Genomic DNA, 23,488 nt, shown 5'->3' on the forward strand with positions numbered 1-23,488 from the left:
TTTTCATAGCACAAATTCATTTACCATTTAAAAAGAAATTGCTAGCTATTATACAGCTAATAAAATAGCATTCCCTGTAGTATACCATAGATTATTTTCAAAAGAGTGCACTAAGATTTGCTAGAACACCTAGAGAACACAGTTCAAATTCAATGTACAACACGAAAACTACATTATATTAAGGCAAAAAGTTTTCCGATTTTGGATTACACTTTACAGAAAAAGTACTGCAAAGAAAGACTATATACAAATATGTATACATTTTCAAAAACCAATTAAATTAAATTTTCTTAAGTAGTGAGCTTTAGCCGTTTTCTTAAATGAAAGCTCATCGGATCCTCCTGATCATCAACAAAGGCCTCCGAGAGGCTTTCTTCCCTGTCACTCGATTCGTCCAAGACTTTTCGTCGCGTAAGCCTTCCCTTCCGACTGTACTTTTCGGAATTCGGAGACACATCGGGGCAGCTCCGAGTTCGGACCGATGGTGACTTAGAAAGGTTACTATCACACAGTATTGGAGATTCTTGTAACACTTTAATGCTACTGGCTGACAGGGGCGTTCTGTTCAAATTTCTCCGCCTTAGACAGGCTGAGGCTAACGCAGCAGGACTCTGAAACACTTCATCGTCTTCTTCATAGCTGGTGTCACTGCTCAAAGATGAATTCAAAATCTTGTTCTTCCGCTTTTTGGACGTCTCTTTTCCAGTGCGTTTTCCCCCGAAGACAACAGATTTGTGAATTCGTCGCTTTTTGATCGGAGGCGACTTTGCAACTTCATTTTTCTCAGCCATAGAGCGGTCATATTCTTTCTCCATTTCACTAAGCCAGTCATCGTCGGACGATCTAGAGTTGCTGTCCTCAATGACAACAGGACAAGAAACATTCACTCCACTAAGCTCGTCGGCAACTTTACCTCGCGTGAACTTTTTCTTTTTCGCCTCCTTGCTTGGAATCCTTCGAGGCGAACACGAAGTATCACGTGCATGCACTTCAATAGCTTCCCTAGATCGCTTATCCGCTGGAGAGCTTGAAAAACATCTTTTCCGTTTTTGCTGCCGTAGTATCTGGTTTAGAGGACTCAAACGCTTTGTTTCAGCCGGTGAATTGGACAAGGCATGTGATTTCTTTTTGCCTTTTTTCGGTGGAGGAGTTGAGTTCTGTGGTCGCTGATCCCTTAACAGCTGAGCTGCTGTAGGAGATGCACGGGTCAAGCGAGGCGACTTCACGTCCCTCAGGAAGTTAGCGTGTGTGACGACTCTTTCCGCTCCTTCGGTTATTGATGACACGACCCCGCATTTATCACCTTCCTTGGTTAATGTATTTACACAGCTGAACCACTCTGTTCCATCGGTTTCAAAACGTACACTGGCGGACTCTCTATTTCTCATTGGTGATGTTTTTCTCAGTCTCCGTTCGTTCAGCGCATCAAGACCAGAAGACGTAGCAATGCGGTGTGACGAACGTGGTGACGTTATGGGTGTAGAAACTTCCTTTGACAACAAACTACTTTCATCATCCACTGACACCGTATCCGGGTTGCTGTTTAGTTTCACAGTACTTTCGTAATGCGGACGAGTGGCTGTCAGGTTTTTCTCTTGTGATCGCACGAGCACTGGAGATGATAAAGGCCTCCTAATTGGAGTAAGAAGCACCACACAGTCGTCAAAAGGACAATCCTTAACTGGTGTTTTGGTCTGTGCCAAATCCTCCCTGGACGACTTTGGAGAGACCACAGAGCCGAGGTTTGTCGTCTTTCCATCCTTCCATTCAGAATCTGCAGATCTACATAACGATTCTTCCATTGTTTCTTTGTCCTGCTTGCTGAGTAACCTTGGGGAGCTGCGGACAGCTACGCTGATGCCCTTCTTTACTGGTGTTCCTAAGTTTGCATCGGGCACTGGTGCAGACTCCTCGAGATGTGTTGAAGATTCCATAACACTAAGATGAGTAAGGTCTTTTGAACACGAAGAAGAGTTAGTTATAATCTTCGGAGAAACCTGCACGGGAGACTTCAATGGATGTCGAATTGGCGTAAGACGAACGACAAAATTGTCCATTTGGTAATCTTTCAATGGAGTTCGCTTTTCTGAATTCGCAAAAGTAGATTTTGGAGTGATTTTTCCGACCTCTGAAATGTTATCTGCGTTCTCTTTCTTCGGAGTTTTCATCAAGCTTTCTTGTAAAACATCGTCTGAACAAACATCCTCCTTTAATGGCGACTTGCGGCTTGTACTTTTAAATGATCTGGGCTTTGCACGAAGAGGATCTAACTTATTTTCCTGAACTCCTGGAAACGGAACAGAGGAAAATCCAATACAAGAAAAGGAGCGCTTTTTGAGTAGTCTTGGAGAAGACCTAGTGGCCAGAAGCTTTTCTTTGGGTGTCGTCGGCCTCTGACGACTTGGTGATCTTTCTTTCTTTTGATCGCATTCTTTTGCTGTGGTCAACAAACTGTGTAGTGAAAACTTCTTCTTCTGCCTAGGAGAAAACCGCAACGGTGAGACAGCAGCAAAGGACATCTTCTGAGGTGTCTTTTTAACAACGGTATCTTTAGAAGGAATGGAAACCGATCCCTCTGTGGGCTCTTTCTTTGGAAAGTCACGAGAGTACGTCCCTGTGAAGGACCTGGTCCTGGTCAAGGGGCCTGCACTAGCGGAGCGCCCGTAAAATGACTGACTCCGCTGGAAGATCACTGCTGGGGGCCTCCGAGGACTTCTTCGAGGAAGACCCTCTCCTACAAAGAATTGTTTCTTAGTTAAATCACTGAAAATATATTTACGTATTCTCCTAATCATTCCCTACTGAGTGTTCCGGTGCAATTAAAATGAACGTTTTTAATAGAGCGCTTCTCTGAAGTCGTATACTTCAAAATTAGTTTATGCAACCATAGTTTGATGTAACGTGCCTTAAATAGGCGCTGAAACAAATGTGGTGGTCATCCAGGTAAGCCTGTCCAATACTAGCACTCACCCAAAGATGGAAGAGAAAAAGCGTTGATGACGAAATGAAACGAAACAACGTTGCTTGCAGACCACAAATTCATTATTTCCAAAATTTAGGTAAATTACCTGCTTGTAACTCCTTAAGGGGTGACTCCTGTAAAACATGCACCTCAGTATTAGCTCTAGAACGTTTCCTGAAAATACAAGTACAGACATTAATGAGCTACATTCTTCTATGTCCGCTATGAAATACTAGTATTTTTGTTTGGGGGACATCTCACCTGGCACGATGCTGCTTATTCCACAATGCATGAGAGACCTGTTTATGAGCCGGAGTTTCTTGAACAGCAGATTTCGAGAAAGATCCTGAAAAACCAAAACAACTTACATGAATAAACCTAACATGTACGACTGTTCCTAGCACGCCTTAGTAAGCAGCTCCGGTCTGGAGTTTTATCTGCTCGACTACAAGTGCTTGCAATCAGACAGCTGTCAAATGGGTTCCTTTTTGTGGAACTAAGTCAACTACGTCTTTGAAGTTACCAAAACGTTGTGCCAACAGTTATTTTTCCTGGAAGTTCATTGAAATTAAGCAGCAACAGGTCTTTGCACGTAAATTTGCATCGTCAGTGCCAACTATAAAACCATAATGGCATATTAGATGTACATACCCACAGTATTTCTCCTGTGGAATCGTCGTTTGTCTTGATCCTTTTTCCCTCCTGACTCTGACAGCTTTCTTTTCAGTGGCACTCTGGAAGATGAATCGTTCTCATCGCCTTCCTCAGATTCCGTGAAAAGATTTCGTCTGACTTGTTTAACGGGTGTTTTCTGACCTGTCGCTTTCTTCTCCTCTTTTTTATTTGCACCTAAATGTCATATTTAACAAGTGTTTTACTAATTATATTCACTTGAACCTCGTAAGCACCGAAGGGACAGGGAAGAGTGTCCGTATTATGAAGGTATCCGTATTACAGAGGTGTCCATGTTATAGAGGTGTCCCTCTACTATAATTATCATATTATTCACTCGGATCTAAAGAACACTGAAATCTATTATAAAAAAGTGGTCTCGTGTTTTGCTGCATACTTCTTACTAGACACTGATACAACTCAGTTTGTGATGTACATTAGAGATTAGAGCAGTTTTCAATTGAGTGTCGTAAAACCAAAACCAAAGTAATTACTCTAGCCAATCACAAAGAACACAGACAATCCAGTAAACCAATCAAAACTCGAAGAAAATACATGAAGCCGGCACGAAGCGCGGGAAAACGTGCGCGAGCGCGTCATGATTGGTTTTGGTTTTACTTCTGATTGGCTGAGAAAGTGGCGCGAGGGTTTTAAACCAATCACAAAGCGTAGTAAATGCTAAACCAATGCAAACGCAAATTACTTTCGACACTCAAGTGAAAACCGCTCTAAACCAAATCTAAACACTTGCATGTTTTGAAACGGCACAGCATACTCGGATATAAGAGAGCTTTTTTATGACAATCATGAATACAATGAAGGGAAGGTGCGACTTCAGGGTTAATGTATATTTCTCAAACCTCGTGAACTAATGGAGCCTTGTGGTTTTTCCTTCTTGTTCTTTTCTTTATCTTTTGGTTTTGCTTTCCCAGGTACAACGATCTCTCGTCTTTTACCAACCGCATCTGTGACGCTTAGATGGCGGGTGATAACACGACATCCACTGCTCCTAAAATAGCACATCAAGGGAATTGCCAACATTACAAAATGCTGTGTGTTGTTGACCCTGCAGTGTACTGCAGGATGAAGCACACTACTCACATCTACATCTACCTTGTTAGGTGGCGCCGCCTATCACGTTTGCCTGTTCTTGGCAGACAGTTTGTCGCCTTCACAAAAGCGATGACTTACCTTGGTTGACTGGAGTCTTGTTTAGCGCTGGAATTTGAGTTGACAGAGCGTCTGATTGGTGACTCATCATCACTGGACCATTTGGAGCCTGGCGTCAACAGCTCCCTGGGAGGACGCATCATCAAACCCTCATAAACACCGCATAAGAACTTGGAAAGGCTGTGGCTGTACCTGAGGCGAGAGAAGCAGGTAGATTACTAGATGTACGCACTACATCTGAATTGAAGATAACGTGGGGATGGTTATCAACAAAAAGCTACCTACCTTTGAAGAAGTACCTCGCGTAGATACACAGTAAGGAACTTGGGGTCCTTCATGAATGAGATGGCTCGTAACAGCACAGTCACCTGCGGTACAACAAGTTATGAATACTTTTCAAGTAAGAACGAAAATGCCACGGTGTCAAAATTAATAATACTCAAAAACAAGGGCAATATTTATTTATCGTTGCCTTTCTTGGCACCAGGTGACAAAAAACCTGACCCTTCAGAAAACTTCTCCCATGCAACCTTATTTAAGAACTTTATGTGCAGCTTCACTATTAAAAGTACAATAAAGCTGTTTGTTGCGGTGATAAAGAGAAAATGTCTTGAGAAAAGGTAACGGGTATGTGGCTAAAAAGTACAAAGAATAATACCAAAGTAAAAAAATAATAATAATTATAACTTGTGAATTCCAACCTCTTCAACAAGGGAGCTGTTTTCATCAGCACTTGAAAGGACTGAAATCTCCATTCTAAGCAGACTTTGAAGCTGGTATCTGTAGGTTAGACATCAAACACCATTAATGTGATTAATCATTGTGTTTATGGCTTAGTCTGATAGCCCAATTGTTTTGCAATATTTTGGATTATAACAAAACTGAATGTTATTTTAGAAAAGCCAAAGTCGCAAACAATGTTTTTAAGATTACATCTATGTAGTCAAGTCAAAGACTACCCTTCAAGTTCTACAGCAACATACATGTACGGTACATTGTACATGCAGTCAAACTGCATGTATACCTGCATTAGACCTGCATGAGAAGCAAGGGAAGACAGCCGTAACTTTCTTACACATAAGCAACAACTTACTCTCTGACTTGTTGTCCAGTTCTTATGATGTCACTGCATCCCTCATATTTTCCTCTAAGTGCTGATATTGTTAGAAGTAAATGCTCCCTTAGAAACCTTTGAAACACAATCCTGAAACAAGACATGGATCCGTTAAGTAGAAAAACCACTAAAGTATAAAGTTAGCTGAAAGGGAAACTTGTTGAACCAGTATTTCACAGGGCTCGAGACTAACTTTTTTGCTAACTAGCCTAGTGGCTAGTGACACCTTTGATTTCACTAGCCAAAACCAATATTCTACTAGCCAGAACTTTCAAGCATGGTTTTCATTTTTTTTTTTCTCCCAAGTCAGCGTCAAAAGACAGTGACAAATCGGACAAAAGATAGGTTTATCTTCCCAAATCCATGGAAAGTCTGTGTTCCACGAAGACAAAAACTTGCGTTTTCATGGAGGCACTTTGCTGTCTTCATTGGGTCTTTTCCTCGCATTTTTGCTCCTACCCAATGCAGAATAATCTCGGGTATCCAACGTAACCGACTCTTAAATGTGCACATGAAAGCTTTTTTGAAAGCGTTCACGTACGCGACCTCTCACCCTCGTTGTTAATGCAATCTCACCCGATCACTGATTAACGTTACAACCTACACATAATTCTCGATTTCCCAGGCCGGCTAGTAATTAGCAGAAGCAGTTTTCTTTCACTTGTTGAATTCGTCACCTGAAGTCCTAAAAGAAGTTATCAATGATTGTTTGTTCGCTTATCGGTAACTTTAGCTTGTCCACATTCTTTGATATATGTAAACAGTGTACTTGTTAGTTCTGTTCTCTCAAAGTCATTTTAATTTGCGGGTTTTTTTTTTACAAAACTGCCTGAAATTTCCACTAGCCATTTTGGCTAGTGAAAGTCCAAAATCTACTAGCCAAAACTGCATTTCTACTAGCCTTTGGCTAGTAGAAATGCTAGTTAGCTACCGTTAGTTCTCAGGAAACCAAAAACAATCAAATAACAGAGCTTAAAACATTTTGAACAACTACAAGTCCAAACAGCCTGTAAAAATGGCATTTAACTTTGTGTACTGTATTGTATCAGTGTGGGAAGTGGTCTTCTTTTCTCAATGTGTTTAGCAAAAGCCAAGTCAAAATTAGCACCTTTAAATGTGGAATGGGAAAAATTTTTCTTTAAAACTTCTGTAGTTCTTTGGTCTTCTGTATTTTGGCCTCCAGCTAAACTTAATGTTTGGCCTCATAACTAACTGTTAATAATTATTGCTTTGATTTCTTGAATTACACAAGACAAAGCAGAGTTTGACTGATATTCCACAACTCCAGCATTCTGAATGACATTGTCACTCCATCATACAAGAGTTATAAATAACATGACATACAGATCACATACTGCCATCAGGGCACTGGAAACCACTGACTCAACAGATGGACACGTATGTAATTTAAAAAAATACCACTGATATTACACAATACAAAGATACCCACCTTCTCTCTGCCCGCACCTCCATTTACATAATTGACAGAAACTAGTGTCACTATGTTGTTGATTTCTTCAAGTATATTTGCTCCCTAAAAGAATGACATGTCACAGCAAAGAAAACAATATTAACAAATCTTGAACCATAACATAATAAATTTGAATTAAACTGGGATGTTAGAATACCGGTAAATCCTTCAGTACAATTTTAGTTTGTCTTACCTCCAAAATAACTTTGTCACACAATTTATGAACAACCTTCACCAACTCTGCTTCATCTGTAGAAACAAAGAGTTTCTGATTTCTTATTGTAAAAAACAAAAAGATAATTGTACAAAGTTACACTAATGGCAAACTACAAGAAGTAACTTTCAATTTACAAAATAGAAAATCATATTAGACCGGTAGTTATGCATGTTTATTTCATCCTGATGCAAATGTTGTTTGTCTTATTAGTTTTCAGGTTAAACTTTTCTCCAACCTACATGAAGGTTATTCTGTTTCAACCTGAAAATAACAATCTTGTTTTCAATTTGAATTAACTTATTGGGATTTTTTTAATGAATTGAATATGCTGAAGTATTGTTTTATGTCACCGTAAGAGCATTATCTTCAGGTTGAAACAGATTAACCTAGGTTGGAAAAAAATATAACCTTAAAAACAATTTAAAGGTACAACACAAACACTTTAGAAAGTTTAGGGGAATTTTTAAAAAGTTTATGAAAGCCTGAGCAATAGGTTAACATATTATTTTATGAATTCTTTATATACCTTATTCTTACTAATTTTCAAGCGTAATTAATTTCGCGAAAATTCCAGAGCCAAATTTCGCAAGTATTAATTGGAGAAAAAGTGTATTAAATTTCGTGGTTAATACTTTTGTCAGTGTTTTATGGAGCAGTCATTGAAGACTAAGGGACTACTGGAAATGTACAAAGGTCTGGCATAATGTAACTACAACAAGCCTGCAAACGGAAACTTTGGTGACTGTACTAAAAATGTTTTGGCCAATTTACAAGAACGAAACAGTAATCAGAGGAAGGGTGCTAGTCAAAAACAAGACGGAAAGATATTTTCAAAGGTAGATAGTTAAGTTGCAGTTTCAAACATTTCAATTTTTGTGCTTTTCCTTTTATATATACAGTGTAATGTGGTATTAATTTCCGCATGTTTAAACTTTGCACAATGTTTTCTTCGCACATACTAAATCTGCGATTATTTTGAAATTGCAAAAATCGTGAAACTAGTACATGTAACTGTACATATTACAATTCTTACTTTAGTTATTACTTTTGAATTCTTACACCAAACTTTCTCAAGAGTTTGCCTTAGACTACACTGAATGCAAATAGGAACTGTTCATTTTCTATTTCCCTCACAATATAATAGCCAACAAACCCATTAACCCATGCAAGAGTTATGCAATACAACTTCACAACCTATCAGAGCTCACATTACATAATGACCAAAATTTTATCAACAAAATTATTACCTAGTACCATACACATGTAAGCCCAGGTGGAAACATGGGGGCCTAATGTTTAATGTGTTACACTCCGCTTCAAACAATGTGCGTTCAAGCACTGTCTGGGTCATTGTGTTGTGTCCTTGGGTGAGATAATTTATTCTTAGTGTGTCTCTTCACCCAGAAGTTTTACTGTAAGGTAAACCTGAAAACTGCTGCAAGGGAAGTAATGTCAGGCAGCATGAGCCACTGGGCAACTAGGCTCCTGAAGATTATGGTAACAAAGCTTTCTAGAGGCGCGTTGTGCAACGACAATTTTGTACATGCATGAACACCTACGCACCTTTAATTTCACATGAGACTTGTTGTGATCCAGTGCTATTAGTTGCTATTTGTTTGTCTTTAGTGGTACAGCTATCTTCTCTTTGATTCTTGTTAACTGCAGGTTGACTTTCACTTTTATCCAGTTTGCTGATTTGATCATCTGTTTCTGTTTTCTTATCCAAAGTTTTGCTTCAAGAAAAAAAACACTACAATGCACTAACCTGCCAAGAGTTTCAATACAGCTTTTTAGAAAAAGTGACAAGAGTCAACATGATCCTTCTTCATATACGTGTCTTTCCTTATTTTGTTTAAACTACATCTGAGCGATTCAGCAGAAACCTGGCCACTAGGATTTTGCTTGCACTTTGGCTTTACCCAAGTGCAAGCTCAGCTAGCAGCCTTAACTTGGGAGGCGGCTTTATGCTGGGATGGTGTGGGGCTGGGCTATCCACTGGTGCCTGGCTGGCAAGTAGCTATCAAAAGCCAGTGGGAGGGGAGGCTGTCACTGATTGGCCTAGCTAAACTCGGGCCCTTTTTTGAGCATGTTTGTGTTAATTTTGAATGTCTTGTGTTGATTGTGAATATTTTGAATGACATTGCTTGAGGGTTCCCTGTAGAGGAGGAACCTTTCCAGTGTGGCAGGTGTCACCTGGGCTCATGAATATGCCAATCTTTAGCTGGAGGGGGGGGGTTGGGGTAAGGGACTTGTAGCAGCCTGTAGGTTCTTGCAAAATCGCTCAGGTATGCAAATCTTGTTACATTATATTTCTGATTTTGAAGATAATGTATATCTGTCACTCTGAGCCAAAGCAAGCACAAATTTGGAGAAACAATACAAAGACAATTTACTCCATTTACAGTTATGCAGCTTAACTTTCCTTAAGAAAATAGCATGTTTCTTTGTGATACAAATCTACCCATGTGAAGCAGACCAACAGTGTAATCATCTAATACTATACCCTTACCTCAGTTTCAATGCATCCTTTTTCACCTTTGTTTTCTTTGGAGTTTTTGCCTTTCTCTTGGCTGGCTGTTTTGGTGATTGCCTTTTGTTATAAAGCTTCTTTAGTTCTTTCATTAGATTGGCTTCATTTTCTTCATCATCACCATCTTCATCTTTCTCTTCCTCAGACTCTTTAACTCTGTCAATCACAAGATTTGTCAGAATTTTTTTATTAATTTTATTGCTACCTAGTTGTCACATGAATTATCATGCAAAACATTAAAATACCCAACCTAAATTACTTTAGAAAAACACATGCATATGTGATATCATTCCAGACATGGTTTGTAATGTTTTAAAGCTAACCAGATTGCAAGTTGTTGTTGTTTTTATTTTTGTTTTTTGTTTTCAAGTAGATCTCAGTAATATGCCACTTGATATGAATAGATTTTTTTTCTACTTACATGTGTAAAATGCGGTAGAAACCTGACTTACTACATGTGTTCACTGTAAGAAGCAACAAGCAACACTGAACCAGACTGTCCAGTACATGTACTGTACTTCATAGCTTAGATCACACAACATTTGTACTGTACTAAGAAATGGATTCCATTTGGCTACATGTATTTCAAGATCAACAGTCACACCCCTCAACTTATGACATCTGTGCATAATTAGAGAACATACAGGCGATATGGAATTCATTTGTTAAATAAGTAATATTCAATGCACAACATGAAGTACCTTCTCAGTTCACTTGGAAGTAACCCGTTTTTATCACCAACAACAGGAAAGGAGCACCATGGATCAATACACCCAGGATCAAATTTTCTTGCATCAGTTGTTGTCTGATCTACAAGAACATGAAGAATCAAACATTTCAGCATAAAGCCTGCAAGATTGATCAAGAATCAATTCAATAACAAAACATATGTACATATAAACAGATATGCTGTGTATATTTCCATGTAGTTACAGTTGTTTGCTTGTCATGGCATTGCACATGACTTTACTGAGTATACCGTAGAATTCCGGTTATAAGCCCCCCCGCTTATAAGCCCCCCCGGTTATAGGCCCATCATCCTTGAAACAAAAAAAATACATCCGGTTATAAGCCCCCCCGGATATAAGCCCCCCTCTACCAGATGACAGTACTGAATAGGGCTAAATGTTGCTTTATTATGTGTTTTTAACTTAAAAACGTATTGTCGTCAACACTCCCGTGGCTCGTTTTGAAACGTTTTTTTTTTTCCTTCCGCTTATAAGCCCTCCCGGATATAAGCCCCTCCGCTTATAAGCCCACCCAAAACCCCTTACGAAGTTGTATAAGCCCAGGGCTTATAACCGGAATTCTACGGTATATGCCTTGGTTTACATTTATAAACCACTTTGGTTTTTATTTCCCTTTGTTTCAGATTATGAAGATGAAACAACTAACAATAAAATCAAACTGGTTTGAAAAATTTTAAACCAAACATAAATTTAGTATAACATATACCGGTAAATTTAAAACATATGAATGTACTTACAATGTACCCATGCATTCTTACTTACCCTAGCAAGGTGAGGTCTTAATAATATTGTTAGGAGATAGAAAGATCTGATTTGCTGTATTTCTATTTTCCTCTAATTTTTTTTCCACTGTTCCCAAACAACTTGTTTCGTCAGTGCGATAAGTTGATTTGCATGTAAGATAAGGCCAAGCAGTAAGCATAGCACCTTGCCTTACAACCATCTCAATTACATGTATATACACTATCCACCTTGTTATCATGGTAACTTTCCTTTGGTCCAAGCAAACCCTTTAATCAGTCATTTCCTTTATTCAACAACAACAACAACAACAACAACAACAATCTTTATTTTGTGCCCAGAAGAGTTTTATAATAAATAAATACATGCAAAGAGAAAAATTAACAATAAAAAGAGAGCACAGTCACTTAGAAATAGCTAAGGCTAATTGAGCTAAGTGGCTGGGCCAAGTGGAAAAAATATTGCAATAAAGTTACAGAGTATAAAAAAACGGGACACGATTTCCATTCACAAACACACAGACAGAGAACAGAAAAAGAAAAGTGTATGTACACACACAAAAATAAAAAATAAAGTACATCAATGTACCAGTTAGTAGTTGGAGATAATCAATTATTTTAAGAGATTTTTGATACAAGCTTGACTCTTAGATTTAAGTGAGTTATCAATGGAATTCCAAACTTAAGCACCGAAAAAACGAATGTTAAATTTGCCGTTATTATTCCTCGCTTTTGGCAGATACTGTAGTATGAAATCTTACTCGCCAGTCTGGTTTGATATTGATGCACTTTGTTGATACTCTTAAAGAAATTGTCAAAAATTAGATGCGGTCTATTAGAGTAATATTCGTACATAAATAAAGCACTATACGTGTGGTTTTCCGCTGGCTGAGGAACGAAAGAAGCGGAAAACGTTTTTCTCCCACACGGCTGGGAGCCTGGGTTCGAGTGTATGGGGGGTTTCAGGTCACGTGAGACGTTCACGGTTCACTTTGCGTTTGCCATCCGCCATTGCCTGACACCCCCCACCCACCCACCCATGGAGTAATTCTAGGGGCAATTGAGTTGGTGTTTTCATTAAGGGACCATGTAGTTTTGTTGGGAGGGGCCTGGGACGCGAAAGATGGCGGACACGTTTTCCAGCGCTCCGCTAGTCCCTATGTAATTTCAAGATGTCTGCAGGGGCAGATGACGGATTAAACCAACCTTCGACCAGAGAACCTAAAGAAGAAGTTAGAGAAAGTCGAAGAAGAAAACAAATTCGAGAGTGTGGCTCACAAACGGACGAAGAGGGTGCGGGTGATGAAGAACACAATCATGGCTGCACCATGTGCAGCAAGAAGCTAGATGGCATACAAGAGAAACTAGACAAAGTTCTGTCGATGCTTCCTGAAATAAAACAACTACAAGCCAAAGTAGTAGAGCTCGAAAAAGAAAAGAACGCCTTGAGAGAAAGTTTGGAACTTTCGCAGGCCGAAATAGCCGAACTAAAGAATGAAGCCGCTTCGACCGCGACCAAGCTTGCAGCCGCAAGCGACAAAATTGCCAAAGTAGATGGACTCGAAAGACGATTGATCAAACAAGAATGCCACAACCGACGAAACAATATCAAATTCTTCGGTATACAGGATGATGACCACGAATCACCGAGAGATACGGAAAGGAAACTTAGGCAATTTTTGCAGAAAGAAATGAAAATACCGAGTGGCGAACTCGAGGAAATCGAATTCGAAAGAGTGCATAGGATACCAACGCGACCAAAGGAAGATAAAAGACAACCGAGGCCTATAATCGCCAAAGTATCCTTCTTTCAGGACAAAGAGTTTATTAAATCACGCATTAAGAACTTGCCCAAAGGTAAAAAATATGGCGTTTCTGATGACTTCCCGAAAGAAGTAGATGAAATTAGGAAAAAGCTACATCCAGTGCTCAAGAAAGCAAAGGAACAAAGAAAGATGGCTTTCTTTAACGTCGAAAAACTGATTATTGAAAATGCTGTTTATCGCGGTCCTGAGACAAAGAACTTCCCGCTTTATGGTCGAATAATGGAAAGTGGCTAAGCCAGATACTGTAATTTGCCTTTGTGGAACTCTAAGGAGTGCTTTCGCACGTTTCAGACAAGGTAACCTGCTTCAGATGCGAAGCAGGTTTTTTGTGTGTTGTGTTTTATTTCAGTTGCTAGTTTTGTTGATGTCTATCTTTAAGTCTATAGTGCATGTTAGCCGTATTGTTGTTCAATGTCGCTTTGTTTATATTCGAGCTAAATCACAAATTAGAAGTCTTTCTAGATCTTTATTATTATTATTGTTATTATTACTTTCATTATTTATCACCATCGCTGAACCGTCAAAATTCGCAAATTGTAAAGATCGGAGTTTTTTTTGTATGCACAGCTTAGATGAGCCTTAAAGTCATATCACTTAATGTAAGAGGTTTGAACAAGACCTCAAAGCGAAGGCAAGTATTTAGATGGCTCCACCAGCAAAAATCGGACGTTATTTTCTTGCAAGAGACATATTCTTCTTCGCAAAATATAAACTTATGGGAAGCCGAATGGGGCGGGAAAATTTTTTCTAGTCATGGCTCAACACACAGCCGAGGCGTTATGATTATGTTTAAACCCAGATTAGATGTAACGATCGAGAAACAAATCACCGACAAAAACGGTAGATATATCCTTTTAGAAGCGTTTATCGATGGATCAAAACTTAATTTCTTGAATGTTTATGCACCAAACGATCAAACACAGCAGGTGAAGTTCCTTAGGGACTTGTCGACATCAGCGTTAAACCAAGTTGTTAATGAAAAGGTGTTAGTTGGTGGAGATTTTAATTGCGCTCTGAGCAACCTCGATAAACGTGGCGGGCGCTCTTTTGAAAGCAAAAAAACCGTTATTCAAGAAATCAATCAGCTGAAAAATACCTTCGATCTTGTGGACATTTGGAGACAAAAGCACCCGAATATGCCTGGCTTCACTTGGAGCAACGCATCCTTGAAAATTCAATGCAGATTAGACTATTTCTTCGCGTCTCAAGATATGCAAAACCTTATAACCGATTGCCAAATAGTTTCCAACATTTTTTCAGATCATTCAGCACTTCAGCTCCACATAAACTATGAACAAAAAGAAGCGAAACGGGGCCCAGGATTTTGGAAATTTAATAACTCATTACTTACAGACAATGAATATGTTGAACGTATCACCAAGAGTATTCCCACATTCTTATCAAAGTATGCAGACCTTACAGACAAAGGACTATTCTGGGAAATGGTAAAAATGGAAATTAGAGCTACTACAGTCGTGTTTTCCAAAAGAAAAGCCAAACAAAAACGTGATGAAGAGAAAGAACTTCTACAACAATTTAGTAAATTACAAGAACAACTACGTTCTAATTTTAGTGACACCACCAAAGCCAAAATGGATCGCGTCAAGAGTAAATTAAAAGAAATCATAGCGGGCAGAACTCAAGGTGCCATGCTCCGTAGCAAAGCTAGATGGTACGAGTTCGGGGAAAAAAACAGCAAATACTTTTACAACCTAGAGAAAAGAAACCATAAGAAAAAACACATAACTTCGCTGACAACCGATAACGATACTATTTTATCCGACCCCAAACTAATCCTAGAAGAAGAAGCTAACTTTTATAAAAAAATTTACAGTTCCAAACAAACTGACCCAGAAAGCAAAAATTTCGCTTTCTTCTTTGAATCTGAAGGGCTTACTTCTTTAAACAACGTCGAAGCTAAGCAGTGCGAAGGGATGCTAACACTTGAAGAATGCGCGAAAGCAATTAGTAATTTTCAAAACGATAAAACACCTGGATCAGACGGCTTTACCATTGAGTTTTATCGTCGCTTCTGGAATCCCCTAGGAAAATTAATGGTTGACAGTTTCAATTATGCTTTTCAAACAGGAAAGCTTTCAATCTCCCAAAGACACGGAATTATATCGCTTATTCCTAAAAAAGACAAAAACTTAGAGTTTTTGAAAAACTGGAGACCAATTACTTTGCTAAACACCGATTATAAAATTGCTACTAAAGCCATTGCAATGCGTCTAGAGAAAGTATTGCCAAAGATTATTCACCCTTGTCAAGCAGGGTATATAAAAGGTAGATATATTGGAGAATGTATAAGAGCTATTTCCGATATAATGTCGTTCACAAAACAAAGAAATATGCCTGGTGCAGCAGTGTTCCTGGACTTCGAAAAAGCCTTTGACTCTATCGAATGGAATTACTTACAAAAATGTCTTGAAATATTTAAATTTGGTCCTCAACTCCAACAATGGGTTAAAATATTCTATAACGACATATCTAGCTGCGTACTTAATAACGGTTTTGCAAGTCAACACTTTACGCTATCCAGAGGCGTGAGGCAAGGATGCCCTTTGTCGGGATTACTTTTTATTATAGGTATAGAAGTCTTAGGTAATGCGATTAGACAATCAGCTACAATAAAAGGTATTGAAATCACACCCGGAAAAACTGCGAAACTTGCTCAGTATGCCGATGACACCACCGTATTTGTAAAGGACACTCAATCGATAACCAATCTGTTTAACCTTCTAGAAAAATTTGAACATGTTTCCGGCCTTCGGATAAACCAAACCAAGTCAGAACTCCTTTGGTTAGGATCATGGCGTCTGCGCAAAGATAAAATCTTGAACTTAAAACTTAGTGAAGAGCCGATATATGCGCTCGGAATTTATTTTTCATATAATGACGAACGCGCAATTGAAAAAAACTTTTATGATAAACTCGGGTCGCTCAAAAAAATTCTCAACATTTGGTCATCAAGAGATATTTCTATTTATGGCAAAATTAATATAGTCAAAACACTTGCGCTGTCGAAACTCACGTTTGTGTGTAGCGTGCTGGAAACTCCCAGTGGCTTTACGGAAGAGGTCAACAAAATTATTTTTAATTTCATTTGGAAGTATAAGCAGCCTAAAATAAAAAGATCTACGATCATCAAATGCAAAGAAGAAGGGGGTCTTAATATGACTGACTTCACGGTATTCGATAAAGCTCTAAAATTATGTTGGGTAAAGCGCTTATGTTCTACAGATGACGCACCATGGAAAGCTATACCAATTTCACTGCTATCAAGCGTAGGTGAAACACTAATTTTCGAGTGCAACTACGATGTCAAATGCATAAATTTAGATAAATCGCTTCCGAAATTTTACAACGATGTAATAACTTACTGGCAAGAGTTATCCAATAATGTACCTAAGACGAAGAGCGACGTACTAAACCAAATTATATGGAATAATCAATTTATAAAAATAAATAAAAAGTCAGTGTTCTTTCAAAACTGGCACATCGGCGGCATTAAAAACGTATCCAGTCTCGTAGATGAACAAAAAAGACGCTTTATTTCTTTTCAGTCCTTCCAAGAAAAATTCCACATAAACTGCAACTTTCTACAATACTACGGGCTTTTATCTGCAATACCAAGTGCTTGGAAAGAGCTTTTAAAACAGCCACAAACCGAAAACCTCTCCTCCTCGACGCCAACTATAGAAAACCTAACGTGTAAAGTCATATATCATCTGTTGATTAATGGAAAAAATCTACCTCCACCTACGGCAGAAAAAAGACTCATCAAGTGTGGTTTTGATCCATCGCAACGTCGCAAAATATACTCACTTCCCTTTGCTGTAACAAAAGAAGTTAAATTATCCGTGTTTCAGTTCAAATTAATACATAATATTCTTAACACCAACAGCCTTCTCTACAAAATGCAAATTATCGATTCACCTACTTGTCCATTTTGCCCTGATACAGAGCAATCTATCTCTCATTTATTTGTGCACTGTTCATTGGCGTTATCGTTCTGGAACGAATTTACCGAGTGGTACCGCTTACAATGCAAAGAGCATAGCGTGACAGCTTTGACAGAAAATGAAATAATATATGGCGTCTTAAAAGGCTCATCTTCGCTTCAAACCATCAACCACCTTATACTCATTGGCAAGTGTTTCCTGTTTATCTGCGCTAAAAATGACAAAAAATATCAATTTGCGGATTTTGTCGGTTACGTTCGAGAAAAAATAAACCTCGAAAAGTACATCGCCTTACGTGCAAATAAACTCTCTCATTTTAATTTTAAGTGGAAAGATTTCTTTTAAATATTTATCACATCATCGGTAGCATTTCACTCTCTTTTTTTTTTTCTTTTTTTGTAACTTTTTTAATTTATTGTCTTTTGTAAAAAGTAAGTAAGTAAGTAACGTAGTGTGAATAGTGTTTTGTATTGCGAGCTATTAGGGACGTATATGTAGAATAAGAAAGGAACCGTATACAAATAATCTATGTTTTAAAGCTAGTAAGTCATTATTTAAAATGTGTCTCGTTGTATTAATGTAATTAGCGTAATGTATTGTACTTTAGCTTTGTATTGTGAGTAAGAATTCAGTATATTTTAGAGGTAGTCATAATTAGTTATCCTTGTAATTAACAATTTTTTCTTTCCTTTTGAAAATGTTCATGATGTAAAAAGTATGTCTCTTGTAAATAGCCCGTTGTAAATATGTATTTCTCTGTAGTAGTGTTGCGTGTAATAAAGATTTCATTAATTAAAAAAAAAAAAAAAAAAAAAAAAAAAAAAAATGTAGTTTTGTTCGCTTGATTCGTGTCTTCATATTCCCTTGTATATTCTATTGCGAGTCTTTTTTGATTCAGTCATTTTTTCTTGATGTATTAGAGTTATTGTTTTAATAAAGGTCAGGCTGTGTGGTTCGGCTTGGCATGGCTCCCAGTTGTGTGTGAGAAAAATATATTAAGTCACTTACCGGGGTACTTAAGGTATTTTTAATTTCTGAAAGAGTGGACTAGAGTGGGAATTATATTCTGAGAATGTCATTATTCTGACTGCTTTTTTTTGTAAGATGATAAGAGGTAAAAGAGTTGTTTGATATGTATTCCCCCTAAGTTATTAAACTATAAGTCAAAAAGGGATAAATTAGTTATTCAATAATAATTTAATCCTTATTCGGCGCAAATTAGCATATGAATATGATCAAATGCGCCTAAATGAGAATGATCAATTCAGGATCATTCTCATGATCAATTCAATCAGAGGATCAATTCAATCACCCCTGGTGGTCAGATTAACAGGGTTTTACTATACCACTTAAACAATGATACATGTATATGTTGTGGTTTAAATTTATCTTTGGTTTAAAATTTTTCAAACCAGTTTGATTTTTAGTTTTTATTGTCTTAAATTCATTATCATAATCTTAAACAAAGGGAAATAAAAATCAAACTGGTTTGAAAAATTTTAAACCAGGGAAAAATTTGAACCACAACATATATACTCTGATGTTAATTTACCTTCAATATTATTTTGGGATCCATTAAGCCTGAGAAAGACCTCAGTGTATCCAAGTGGTTCAGCTGGTTTAGAAACAGTTTTTGATCTGTGCTCATTGACCAAATGGTGAGAGGTTTCTGTACTTTTCACATTTTTCCTATCCAGCACTGAAGTCTTGCCATTCCAAAGAAGTAACTTTTCAAACATTACAAGAAAATCTGATGCAATGACACTTATTACACCACAGACAGAGGTCAGAGGCTGGAGGACTCCACTCACTGGTAATCCACTAGCACAATCAATGAAATCAACAACCTGCATAGAAAACAAATCTAATGTTACAGCCCTGCAGATGCTTTTTGATAGCTCAGTTGTTAAGGCACTACACAAGTATCGCTAAGGTTATGGAATCAAATCTCATTTAAGCCTGAAATTTTTTCAGGCTTTCTTTTCGCAACCGTTCAAGTGATAACTGTACTAATAATTGGTCTTTTTTAATAACAAATTTGAAGTTCTAAGCTAAGTCTTAAACAATGTTGTTCATGTCAATAAAATAATATTTCTCTTGTTCCATGTACATAAATAACATCCTTGTTAAATCATGACAAACTGATTCAACAGATGCACTGTAACTTAACTTGTCATAAGAGTAACATACATGTAAACTATACACACCAGAAGTTTGTTCTCTTTTGCCAAGGAAAGTAGGAGTTCTTGGAACCACCCAGAAATAAACTTTTGTGAACACAAAGAAGAGTTTGTTAAATCCTCTGTGCGTCTGTCATCCATGCCAATACATGAGTATCCTTTTGTGGGGTGTAACCATGTTGGACAGACACTAGCATGACTAATCACCCCTCTGATCCACAGAAGATTAGGACAGCTCTTGGTTTCATCTGATGTTGACATTTTAGTTGTCGTATCAATAGCTTCAGTACTAGTGAAATGTTGATGGTCTCTTGGGTCTTGCTGCTCTACCACTGGTTGGAACATGGAGCAAAGTTTTACACAACAATTGACTCTCTCATCAGGACCTGAAGTGTGCACAAGAACAGCAAGAAATCAAAAACAGACTGCATCAAGGGCATGAAGATGAAATTAATATTTATTGGTATGTAACAGTAAGGCACCCACTAGGGATCAGTTCTAGTGAAAGACTGGACTGCGATTAGGTGTTTCTTTTGTTGTTGTTGTTGTTGTTGTTGTTGTTGTAGGGAGGGCATGATCTCAGGTTAGTAAAAGGGACAGAAAACCAGGATATAGCCTCAACTGGCTAAGAAGGTCAAACAGAAATTGGACTGTTAGATATTATTGGTTGATCCTTATTTCTCTTTGATACACCGGTAATATTCACTAGCAATTAAAATCATTCATGATCATTACCTGAAGAACACAGAAATCCTGTGGTCTCAGTACAACCCAGCTTGGTTTGATGTTGTGTGATATTAACTACTTCTGTTAACTTTGTTGTCCTTCCACGAAAATAAAAATCCATGACAGTTTTCAAAGGAAGCAATGGTCCATGACTTGAGTAGGATGTGACTTCCTTGGGAGCTGAAACATCTTTTCCTGATTTATCTGTTAAGTCAGATCCCAATGAGAAAATGTTTCCAGCGTATATCAGTGCTGAAAGAGGTATCAGGCGTCCATCAAGCTGCTCCAAAAAAGCATCCAACAATAACTTCAAGCTGGTATTCTGAAATGAAAAGGTAAAGTTAATAATGAAAAAACTACAGGGTAACAACCAATTTTGAAAAGGAAAAGTGATTGAAGCATGGTTTGATGACTGAAAAAGACAGATTATTTGTTTGCTTTCCTTGAGGTTCATACACAGGTAGCCCAAGCTCCTAAAGGAGCCGTCAACATATAGACCACATACGACATTGCGTAATAACGTTGTTATAAGGGTTTGTATGGGAATATAACGATCGTAAAAAATAATTCAAAATAGAGGAAAAGTATCCAATAAAATTCACTTAACTATCCTCTTCTGTCTATATCTTGTGTTTCTATGCCGTTTGGAGGCGATTTGAAGCCATTTCAGTGGGTTTTAGGTTCGCTGGTTTCCTATCATTTAAGGGTTTGTATGGGAACAACGATCGTAAAAAAATAATTCAAAATAAAGGGAAAATATCCAATAAAATCGACTTACCTATCCTCTTCTATGTAAATCTTGTGTTTCTATGCCGTTTGGGGGCGTTTTGAAGCGATTCCAGTGGGTTTTAGGTTCGCTGGTTTCCTCTCTATATATAATTCCTCAAGGTAGGGCACTCGAGTGCCGAAGGCCAGCAGATCGACTGAAGGAATTCAGCCATAAATTCGCCCCAAAGGCTCCGATTGCCCCAAATTTTCGCCCAGAGCACCGCCGATATAGAGAGGAAACCAGCGAACCTAAAACCCACTGGAATCGCTTCAAAACGCCCCCAAACGGCATAGAAACACAAGATGTGCATAGAAGAGGATAGGTAAGTCGATTTTATCGGATATTTTCCCCTTTATTTTGAATTATTTTTTACGATCGTTATATCCCCATACAAACCCTTAAATGATAGGAAACCAGCGAACCTAAAACCCACTGAAATGGCTTCAAATCGCCTCCAAGCGGCATAGAAACAAAAGATATAGACAGAAGAGGATAGTTAAGTGAATTTTATTGGATATTTTTCCTCTATTTTGAATTATTTTTTACGATCGTTATATTCCCATACAAACCCTTATAATAACGTTATTACGCAATGCGCAATGTCGTATGTGGTCTATATGTTGACGGCTCCTTTAGGAGCTTGGGCTACCTGTGGTTCATATCGCATCTGGTGGCTACACAACTGGCATGTCGCAAGTAAATCAGTCAGAGTTCTTAAAGAAGGGGGCTTATAACCGGAATTTTACAGTCTACTAAAACAACTATTCACCTCAGTGTCAGTGGCTAGTGGTAAATATTTATCTTGCTGCTTCGCGGCTCGTTAAATATCCACCACTAGCCACCTCTACTTCGGTGAATTGTTGTTAATTATTAAAAACTAGTAATGGTATATTTTCAATAATGCTTAGTTTTGATTGGTTAACACTAAACAGGCAATAGTATATATGAGCTCATATACCATGGACCACAAATATGGTTGTGCACATGTTAACGAGAACAGCACAGTAGCTCAAAATATTGCAATTCTTTTGAGTCTTTCCACTTGCACTTGTATACGAGATATAGTTATAGTCAACGAGGAGTGTATATCTATCATTTCATATCCAACGTGTGCTCATGGATTAATTGTTAATCACAGGCATGACTGGGGCATATATGTATGGGAGCCATGCTTTATGAAAGCAGACACTTGAAGATGTTGCTCTCTCTTTCGTTTTTTGAAATGATTTTCAGGCGTGATAATTTTCTGAAATTATCATTCCATGAAGACTAGAAAGTTTTAAAGAACGCAAGAGCATAGAAGTACCGTAATAACATAACTTTCTATCAGCATGTGTATTTCATACTACGGAAGAGTACACTTGATAGAGGCCCTGCCAGGGGGTTCCCGTGTCGCTTGTCTATATCTGCCGTGCTGTTCGCCTGTGGTCGGTATTAAGAGGATGCTGTCTGTCGAATAGTCCATAAGGGCTGTCGGAAGATGCTGTCGCACTTGGGCCATGTCGCTGCGGTACCCTGACAGGGCCTCTTGATATACTGTACCTCTTCTTGCTGGGCATTTCCAGTGTTAATCCAGTGCAAACAAATGTGTCTTTGTTTAAACTCCTTGTACAACACTGAAGGCATTAGAATATTCTTGACACCATCAACAGTTCTTAGAGATGATAAAGTTTCTCCAGTGAAGTCTGAAATCGAATCATCATCGCAAGGGCAGGCGCTCAACAAAAACATAACATTACGAGTCTTTGATCTGTTGCCATGACCAAGCCTGTTGTTTCCGCGAGTTGTTCTCACAGGCGAACTTATATCAGGTCTTTCCCATTGAAAATCGTGAACTGCATTAGTAAATGCACAAGAAATACATTTAGCCCCGGCTGGTGGTTCACTAAACGTACAAATTTCCTCTCCATCCGGATTCTGCTCGTTTCGTTCAAGTGTGTTTACTTGCAATTGTTGTGCGAAGGATTCGTTTAACCTCTTCGATACCTGATTTTCAAACTGTTCAAACACTTTTACGGAGAAATCTTTGAATTCGTGTCGTTCAAATTGATGTGACAGTGACGTAGAGTTGAAGAATTTGTATCCCCATCGCAGATTTGAACGCTTTCCTCTACCGTTATCGTTGAAGTACGTGAGCACTCTCAACACACACAATCGAATGGCGTTCGCTGAGTCTTCGGCACAACAATTCGATCCCCAGAACGAAGGATTGCAGTCGATGAGAAACACAATTTGTCGGCAGATGTCTTGAGAAGATTCATCTGACATACCTCTCATCGGAACACAGACTTATTCCTTAAAGTTTGGAGATTGTTGAAGAAAATTCGGTTGAGAAATCTATAACTTTCAACCATACTCTGGGTATTCATTGATGCAATGGGGGTTGCAATCTCGTTC

General features: G+C 38.3%; 1 protein-coding gene across 1 annotated transcript; it reads right to left on the reverse strand.

The window, feature by feature from the left end:
• Window positions 1–23,374, reverse strand: LOC144659125 (uncharacterized). Its single transcript, XM_078519573.1, is given in 19 exon segments — window positions 1–2,734; window positions 3,069–3,136; window positions 3,224–3,308; window positions 3,614–3,811; window positions 4,495–4,643; window positions 4,826–4,996; window positions 5,090–5,172; window positions 5,506–5,584; window positions 5,898–5,992; window positions 5,994–6,008; window positions 7,369–7,452; window positions 7,583–7,638; window positions 9,170–9,339; window positions 10,116–10,292; window positions 10,838–10,946; window positions 18,969–19,263; window positions 19,624–19,982; window positions 20,332–20,644; window positions 22,634–23,374. Coding segments are annotated over 19 exon segments (5,685 nt in total). The 5' UTR covers window positions 23,369–23,374; the 3' UTR covers window positions 1–290.
• Between the last annotated feature and the right edge of the window lie 114 nt (window positions 23,375–23,488).

The sequence above is a fragment of the Oculina patagonica genome, chromosome 1, assembly GCF_052425735.1.
Source record: "Oculina patagonica isolate OP01 chromosome 1, crgOcupat, whole genome shotgun sequence".
Lineage (NCBI taxonomy): Eukaryota > Metazoa > Cnidaria > Anthozoa > Scleractinia > Oculinidae > Oculina > Oculina patagonica.